The 10,122-nt window shown below is 43.3% G+C and overlaps 1 protein-coding gene across 2 annotated transcripts in view; it reads right to left on the bottom strand.

The window, feature by feature from the left end:
• Nucleotides 1-437: 437 nt before the first annotated feature.
• The window catches only part of LOC143284007 (E3 ubiquitin ligase RNF121-like), a 33,866-nt gene continuing 24,181 nt past the window's right edge, over nucleotides 438-10,122 (bottom strand). For both annotated transcript variants that reach the window (XM_076590534.1, XM_076590535.1), the window contains exons 5-9: nucleotides 8,754-8,908; nucleotides 7,648-7,876; nucleotides 5,333-5,466; nucleotides 3,434-3,535; nucleotides 438-2,592 (exon numbers count right to left, since the gene is read on the bottom strand). In XM_076590534.1, the coding sequence (XP_076446649.1) occupies nucleotides 2,472-2,592; nucleotides 3,434-3,535; nucleotides 5,333-5,466; nucleotides 7,648-7,876; nucleotides 8,754-8,908 (741 nt within the window). In that variant the 3' untranslated portion in view covers nucleotides 438-2,471. The remainder of the gene's footprint in view (nucleotides 2,593-3,433; nucleotides 3,536-5,332; nucleotides 5,467-7,647; nucleotides 7,877-8,753; nucleotides 8,909-10,122) is intronic.

Genomic DNA, 10,122 nt, shown 5'->3' with positions numbered 1-10,122 from the left:
GAAAGGTATAATGTGCAAAATGGAAAGACACAACCATGTGGTGGATAGAAAGATACAATGTGCAAAATGGAAAGACACAACAGTGTGGAAAATAAAATAAACATGTGACAGTGCATGGACTGGAAAGGCATAGCACAAAAGCAAAATGGAAAGATGCAACAGTGTGTAAATGAGAAGAAAAACAAGAACAAAACACCAACCAACGTGTAATATGGAAAGACATAACACGACCACACACACAAAAAGAAATTCAAACAGTGTTAAGAATAGAAAGGTCATAACAGGCAATGTGAAAACTGGAAAGACAGGCGATGTGGGAGAGAGAAGAAGGGGAGACAAATGGATCAGTCTCATGTCACACTGGACCCATGTCCCTGTCTTTCATGGCCACACCTCACACCAACACAGTACACTGACACAGTCCTGTTGTACTGCAGTGTAGTTCAGCATTGATCAACGTAGAAAAGAACGCATCAAAATTAATCTGAAAGTGCTCATCAGCTGACAAACTGAATTATTCACAATAAAAATCAGCCAAATGTAGACCACACACACACACACAAAGCTCAAAGCACCAAAATACAAATACCCTTGTTAAATTTTACAGAGTTGAAGTAGAAAATATTGATGTGTCCAGTGATGTAAAAGTAAAATTGCATGGAACCTGATGACATTACAAGTGTTCAAACATGTTTTCACATATTCATCTGAACACATTCATTGCTGATTCTATCAGATTACAAGGATTATAAATTCAAAGCACATTAATAACATTAACAACTGGTTTTTAAAAACTGATCTGAACCATCTTCACATCAAAGCGGACTGATCAATACACAGCACATATAAACTGTGCTGTGCTGCATATATTCTTTAAGATGTTTCTTTGTCCGTTTTGTTTTTTCTTCTTCGTATTTTTCTTCTGTATTTTTCTTCTTTTTTTTCATATAATTCTGTAAGCGTTTATGAAGAACTATCTTTATTGTGGTTATTGGTAAAATAAATCAGCTATATACTTTTTTTAAACACATTGTAGGAATTGGTAAAATAAATTAGCTATGTATACTTTTACCAGACACTGCATGAATCAAAGTCTGACTTTTACATGTAATTACATTAACAATGATACATTGCTATACCATTGTCAAAAAGTAAAAATACTGAATTAAAAGTAAAAATAACACTGCTGGAGGAAAGAAACCGTGATCAAAATCTGAAAAGTATTGTTATGTACAAACTTCACAAAAAGTTAAAGACTACTTCACACAAATGTCAGACCAAGTTGGGTTAATACAATCATTTCATTATGGGCAGACATTTATTCAATGGTCAAAGAACAGAACTGAGAAAAGTCAGTCCAAAATCTGGACAAACACAGTTGCTTGCAGACCAACGTAAACCCCAAATTTCAATATCTGAGAAACACAAAGTGGTCAGACCAATGTTCATCAACTGACAGCATCAAGGTGTGCACATGTGAATGCACACACACACACACACACACACACACACACACACATTGTGTCAAACTCATGTTAACAGTATCCATGTTTTCAACGTTATCAAAGTCTTCAACATAACCCATCTGTAAGTACATTTCTAGCCTTCAACATAACCAGTCTATATCTTCACATCTAGCCTTCAACATAATCCCTCCGTAAGTGCACGTCTAGCTTTCAACATAATTCATCTATAAGTACACACATAGCTTTCAACGCAATCCATTTATGAGTACACTTTCAGCTTTTAACACAACCCATCTAGTATATTCACACTTACAGCTTTCAACACAACCAATTTATGAGCACACTGTTGGCTTTCAACATAATCCATCTATATGTACACTCAGATTTCAACATAACCCATTTACAGGTACACTTTCAGCACACTGACCAAAGTAACTGTGGACTACCAGTCGTGGAGCTATGACAGAGTGAGGCTGGGCGTGGCCAAGTATGGGTGATGTGGAAAGCGACATGACGGTGATGGCAACACAATGACATGTGGTGTGGTGGCCTTGTGGGAACACATCTGCCTAGGAAGTGAGAGAATCTGAGCGCATGGGATCGAAATCCCTACATTTGGTAGTATTTTCTCCCCTTCCACTACACCATGAGTTGTGACCTGGATACTAATGATTCAGATGAGACGGTAAACTGAAGTGCCATGTGTAGCATTCACTTAGCGCATGTAAATGAACCTACGGCAACAAAAGAGATGTCCTTGGCAAATTTCTGTTTAAAAAAAATCTACTTTGAGAGGAAAACAAATAAACATGCAGGCAGAAAAAAACAAGAACAAAAGGGTAGTACTGGACTGTAGTGGCACGCTCTCCCCAGGGATAAGAGCCCCAATTTCATGCAGATATCTGTTGTGACAAAACAGTGATACAATACAAATTACAATACATTAGAATACAATAAAGGTGTATCAGCCCAAAATGTTCTTAAAACCTCTCAAAAACCCCAGCCTCACTCCTGCCCCAGCATCCAGTTCCTGGCCTGCAGGAGCAGGAAGATGACCGGTTGCCAGGAGACCAGGTAACGGATCCAGCCCAGCAATGCTCCGTACAGCACACGGCCACGCCCCCATCTGGACCAAGGTCAAGGCTGACAGCAGCAACAGTGAGAGCGTGTCTTCAACTTTCAGGACATTCCGACACAGGGGGTGCTCCATGTTCACTACTCTCTCTCGTTCCCCTCCACCACCCCACCACCCCACAAATGCACGTCCATTTTGAATTGGCGTTTATACACACGTGGCTGTGAATCAAGTAGGATATATGTGACCAAGAGCTCTGAGAGAAGAGAAAGAGATACAGACTGATACAAGAAGAGACAGTGAGAAGGAAAGACAGAGATTGTACAGTATGAATTTAAGCTTACGTGCATATGTAATACACATACAACATACAATCACATGCAGTCTCTCACACATACAATCACACAGAGACAATGTTTAATTCTAAAACTTATACCCGTGCATTTCTGTGTGTGTAGCCATGCTATCAGTTCTCTGTCTGGCTTTGTGCCTTTCTCCTCATTTTCCTATCCTTGAAACATTGGGCAAGCGTCTCTTCGAACTTGGACAAGGCCTTTCTTTGTGATTTCTTCCAAACTGATCGTTCTGAGGTTACAGCTTCCTGGTTGATCAGCTTGATGTTCAAGGCCTTCGGATTCTTCTTCGTTAAATGACACTCCTGTACGTGATTAAATGAAAACACGTAGGTTTAAAATGGGGAAGGTGGTAGAATGGTCAAGACGCCTATCTGCCAAAACAGTGTCTGTGAAGGTCTGGGTTCGAATCCTGGTCTCGCCCTTTCTCCCAAGTTTGAATGAGAAACTGAAACTGGAAAGGTTTACACAGCTTTGTGATTCACACACACACACACACACACACACACTCCACACACAGTCAAAAAGAAAAAGGATACCGTCCACCAAACATGTGTCTGAGATCCACCTTTTCCTTGCAGTAAGGACATGTTTCTTTCTTTCCCACAATGCACCAGCCTCGTATGCAAAACTCATGAAATCTGAACAGCCATGTAAGGATGACAAATATCACAGAAAATGGACAGAATCAGCGATCGAAAAATCAACCATCAGCTTATAATGATTGACAAACTAAACATTAGCTTATAACAATCAACAAACTAAACATCGGCTGAAAATGATCAACAAACTGAACATTATTTTATAACGATTGTCAAAGTGCACATAAGCTTATAAGAATTGACAAACTGAATGTTATCTTATAACGAAAGACAAACCAGACGTTTTTCTTACAACACTCTGAATGTTAACTTATGATGATCAAGAAACTAAACGTTAACTTGTAGTGATCGGCAAACAGAATGTCAGCTTATAATGAATGACAAACTGAACGTTAATGAAAATGATTGACAAACTGAAAGTAAACATATGATTATTGACAAACTGAAATAAGCTTACAATGATCAAGAAACTGAACGTTATAGTGATCGGCAAACTCAGTGAATGTTAGCTTATAATGATTGACAAACTGAACATTAATGTATATTGATCAACAAACTGAACATTAACATATAATAATTGACAACTGAACATTATGATATAATGATCGACATACTGAAACATAAGCTTGGAATGAGAAATGGCTCCACAGATCAAGCCATGTTTACACACCATTCAGTCAAACTAAAAAGACTGTGTGCAGTGTTTGAAAGGCATCAGAGGAACTTGAAAAAGAAGAAGACAGGAGAGAGCAGATGGACAGACAGACAGAATGACAGACAGAGAAGACAGAGAGAGATTCAAATTCAGATGATTTATTAATTAATAGACCAAGGCCCCTTATGAATGGGTAACTAAACAACATAAATAATTTTGTATTTTCTATTTCTTTTCTATTTCTTTTCATCACAACAGATTTCTCTGTGTGAAATCCGGGCTGCTCTCCCCAGGGAGAGTGCGTCGCTACACTACAGCGCCACCCAGTTTTTTGTATTTTTTCCTGCGTGCAGTTTTGTTTGTTTTTCTTATCAAAGTGGATTTTTCTACATAATTTTGCCAGGAACAACCCTTTTGTTGCTGTGGGTTCTTTTACGTGCGCTAAGTGCATGCTGCACACGGGACCTCGGTTTATCGTCTCATCCGAATGACTAGCGTCCAGACCACCACTCAAGGTCTAGTGGAAGGGGAGAAAATATCGGCGGCTGTGCCGTGATTCGAACCAGCGCGCTCAGATTCTCTCACTTCCTGGGCGGACGCATTACTTCTAGGCCATCACTCCACTTGTGCGCAGAGGTTTCAAACCAAATGAAAATAACAAACCAACCATGTATAAATACACATTACAGAAACACTACAAAGAAAGACAGAGATCAAAATACGGGAAAGAGAGAGGGAGAGAGACAGAGGGACAGAGATAGAGACACAGAGACAGAGACAGGGTGAGCAAGAGAAATAATGAAAGAGAGTGAGAAAGAGAGGAAGACATACGGAAGCACGGACACACAGAGAAACAAAAAAAGGCTAAGAAAATCAAAAACTCAGGGTAAAAAACAACAACAACACCAACACTACCACCACCACCAACAACAACAACAACACCAACAGCAACACCACCACCACCACCACGAATAACAACAGCAACAACATCACCACCACCAACAACAACAACAACGACACCAACAGCAACACCATCACCAACAACAACAGCACCAACATCAACACCACCACCAACAACAACAACACGAACAACAACACCACCATCAACAACACCACCACCAACACCACCACCACAAAACGTGAAAAATCCCGGAAGCCAGAGGCCCCGTTGGCCAGGATACATGTGGTGACAGTTGAGGCGGACGGTGCTTTCCAGGAGGGCGTGTGTGTTGGCAGGGAGCAGCACCTGGTTCCCACACACCGCACACACGTCCTCCTCTAGCCTCTTGCACGGCAGGCCGGTGCTGCTCCAGTACTGACACACACATCGTCATTGTCACAGTCGTCGTCATTATTGTCGTCATCATAATTACCACGAACGTCATCATTGACATCATCATTGTCGTCGCCGTCATAATTGTCGTCGTCATCATCATTGTCGTCGTTGCCGTCATCATCATCACTGTCGTCGTCAACGTCATCATCAACGCCATAATCATTGTCGTCGTCATTACCACCACCGTCATCATCATTGTCGCCGCCATCATCATCATTGTCGTCGCCGTCACCATCATCACCACCACTAACATCATCATCTTCATTGTTGTCGACGTCATCATCATCATTCTCGTTGCCGAAATCATGATCATCACCATCATAATCATTACTATTGTCATCATCGTCACTGTCATCATCATCATCATCTTGGCGCTGGGGAAGGGCGGATTACGGGTAGGAAGTGAGGGGGGAATGTATGTGTCAAAGTGAGATACACACAAACAGAAACACACGTAAACACATGCTCATACAGACCATCCACAAGCAGAAACATACACACATAGTTATACACACACCCTCACAAACACTCACTGATGGTGATATGAGGTAGGTATGGGTAATTGCGAACTGCGTGTAATTGCGAACGATTCGTATACCACCCCACTTCGAAGCGTTCTTAATGGTTGCATTTCACAATTAACGTCTGCTTCGATGTTTTCCTAATACTTTAATGAATATCCATTTCAAAGAACCAGTCAAACATCAGCTGTTTCTGGCTATTTCAGCGCTATTTCTTCTCTTCGCACACTACTGACGACCAAGGTTACAAACGTACTCTCAAAATCCTAAAATCAAGGGAAACAAGTTATAGGACTTGAAATTCGACACAGTTTAAAATAGTTTTATTTGATCGGATATGTTGAATGCACATTACCAGTGCTGGGAGAACTTAAAAAGCATATTCGTGACATATCAGAACGTCAGTTTTTTTATAGGAATCTGCAAAATATTGTCGTTTGCAATTAGACCATAGGATATTTTGACGTGAGTCTATTTGCGAACGATGCTGCACAGTTACTGAGCACTCTCAAAAAGGTGTGTTTGTGTGCGGTGTGGGGGTGCGTGCGTTTAAATGTCTGTTTGTGTGTGTGCATGTGTGATCAAAACCAACAACACGACAGTCTGGTGCCATGTTCCAATATATGTTATGTCTAATGAGTTAAAGGCCTGCTCCTGGTTTAGTTGCGTATATGTACCCAAAGCCGTCATTCGCAATTAGACTTGCCCGTTCGCAGTAGCCTCAGGCACCCCTACTATTTCAAACGTCGACAAAACGTTGAAAAGAAGGAGCAGACGGACATTTCCTGGTGCAACAAGTCGGGAAAAGCCTTCAAAAACAAAAGAACTACGTTTGACTATCCCACAACATGTAATCTTTACAGTACACACGTTGAGCTTGTCGCTTCGACTGGATCGTTCACAATTACCCATACCTACCCTATACATCACCCAATGTCCTCTTTTCTCAGGCACTCCTCGACTATCCCCATCACACACACCTCACACCCAGACTCTCTCTCTCTCTCTCTCTCTCCATCCACTTACACGTGAAGGGATATGATTTTTACGTTTTCATGAAGCAAATGTATGTATGTTTGTAATTATCTATATCACCCCCACACCCACCAATAGCCCTTTCCACCAGCCATATGTATTGTGGCCAAAGGCCGATGTACATTAAACCTTCTGAGTTCAGAGTTTTTTCTCTCCATTTTCAGTTTCTCAAAACGGAATCACTTGAGTTTGGTCAAATGCTACACCACGTTTTCTAAGCAGATAATATACCTGACAAGCAGCATTGACCAATGCGCTAGTCAGGCCTTGAGTCCGTGTATACTTGTGAATCTGTCCTGTGGATTTTACCAGAGAATTTCACCAGAAGAAAACACTTATGTTGCCATGGGTTCTCAGTTTTCAGGGCGCAAAGTGCATGCTGCACTTGAGACTTGAGTTTATTTATCATCTCACCCGAATGACAAGACAGTTTGATCTTTCCAGTAAAACTTGGGACAAAGAGCAAGACTGGGATTTAAAAATAAATAAATAAATAAATAATATATATTTTTTAAAAGCCCTCGCTGACACAGGCAAGCACTTCAACCATCCTGCCACCGTCCTCCACCTTACCCACCCCACCCCACAGCCACAGGTGACCCACCCCAATGTGAGCGGCCATGGTGTCCGTGCAGACCTGAGCCACGTCCCGAGCCACCAGGCCGAAGTACAGGCCGTAGAACATCAGCAGTAAACCGGCGTCTGTGGCCTCCTGGGGCGTGCTGACAAACACCACGTTCACACCCACCAGGGAACACAGCACCACCAGGTATCCTACAATGCCCAGCACGTAACTCACCTTGTCCACCAGAAGGAACCACTTGTACACCCATCTGTAATGTATACAGCACATCTGTAATGTTCACAGTACACACATCTGTAATGTATGCAGCACATCTATAATGCTCACAGTACACCCATCTGTAATGTATGCAGCACATCTGTAATGTTCACAGTACACCCATCTGTAATGTATGCGGCACATCTGTAATGTTCACAGTACACCCATCTGTAATGTATGCGGCACATCTGTAATGTTCACAGTACACCCATCTGTAATGTATGCAGCACATCTATAATGTTCACAGTACACCCATCTGTAATGTATGCGGCACATCTGTAATGTTCACAGTACACCCATCTGTAATGTATGCGGCACATCTGTAATGTTCACAGTACACCCATCTGTAATGTATGCGGCACATCTATAATGTTCACAGTACACCCATCTGTAATGTATGCAGCACATCTGTAATGTTCATAGTACACCCATCTATAATGTACACAGTACATCTGTAATGTACACTGTGTGTGTATGTGTGTGTGTGTGTGTGTGCGCGCGAGCGCGCGTGTGGGTGTGCGCCTATGTCTGTGTATGTACACAAAAATGGAAAGACTGTGTAAGACAGCTAGTGGGAGCGAAACATGGAAGTAGCAACACCGAATGAGTACAGAAGACGAGACATCCCCCGACGAAGCACACACACCGGCAAAACAAACAAAACACGACACCCAAATAAACAAGGGGGCGGGGGGGGGGGGATTTTTTTTAAATAATTTTTTTAATTTATCCTGTTAGCTTTAAGAATGCAAATCTTGCTGAAGACGAACCCTAAATCCCCATAATAACTACCCCACCCCCACCCCCCCACCCCCCCAAAAAAAACCCCACCACCCCCAGCCGTACAGTGTCAACCAGTGAGCACCCACCTGGGCGTGGTGCCAGCCAGAGGTCTGCGGGAAGCTCTACGGCAGAGGACGGCGGTGATAGTGGAGAAGAGGACCCACGCCCACAGGAATCGTGTCCACGCCCACCTCACACACAGCGCCATGGGGACCAGCCACATGCCCACCAGTGTCGCTCGCTGGTACACACACGTGTGTGTCACGTGCATGACACACGTCACGTGTGTCGCACAACGTCACATTGTGTTTCGTACACATGACACATGTCACATAAATCACATGCATATCATACATAAAACACACACGTCACGTAATACGTCACGCACATTGTCACACACATCACAAACATCACACATATCACATATGTGTCACACGTTACATACATCACACAAGTATCATACATGTATCACACACATCGCACACAAGTCACGCACTTCAGTTCGTCACACACACATCATGCGCACATCACAAACATCCTACACATGTTGTATACAAAACACTTGTCACACACATGACACACAAGTCACATATGTCACACACACATATGCCTATCGCATACATATCACACAGAATGCCATGGGGATAAGTCACATGTTCACCAGTGTCACTTGCTGATACACATCACACACGTCACACACATTTCATGCACATATCACACGCACTTATACATATCACATGCCTCACACACGTCACACACATATCACCATGCGAAACAGCCACATGCCCACCAGTGTCACTTGCTGATACACATCACACACGGCACATACATAACAGACGTCATGCACACACATATCACACAAAATTGCAATATCACATCACACACACGTCAAACACACACCACACACATTCTGCATACATCACCCTCATATCACACACACACACACACACACACACACACACACAACTACCCATCCGCCCCACCCACACGTAAAACACACACGTACCACATACCTCCCCAAACCCACACCCCTCTCACTCCTCCACCACCACCACCCTCACAGAGCAGCAGCACCCACCTGGAAGGTGTAGTGTCCACACCCACTCCCCCTCTCACTCCTTCACCACCTCCACCCCCCATCACCCCTCCCCCCCAACACAGAGCACTGCACTGATAGAAGGTGTAGTGTCCCCACCCCCTCCCCCCTCACAGAGCACCGACCTAATAGAAGGTATAGTGTCCACCTCCCCTCACTCCCCCTCACAGAACACCCACCTGACAGAAGTCCCCCATCCCCCTCACAGAGCACCCACCTGATAGGAGGTATAGCGTCCACCCCATCTCACTGCCCCCTCCCCCCCCCCCCCACTCCCCTCACAGAGCACTCACCTGATAGGAGGTGTAGTGTCCACTCACTCCCCCACCTACCTCCCTCACAGAGCACCCACCTGATAG

This window comes from Babylonia areolata, chromosome 7 (genome assembly GCF_041734735.1).
Source record: "Babylonia areolata isolate BAREFJ2019XMU chromosome 7, ASM4173473v1, whole genome shotgun sequence".
Lineage (NCBI taxonomy): Eukaryota > Metazoa > Mollusca > Gastropoda > Neogastropoda > Buccinidae > Babylonia > Babylonia areolata.
Note: the sequence above shows the minus strand (reverse complement) of the source record. Positions and strands in the feature narration are given on the sequence as shown.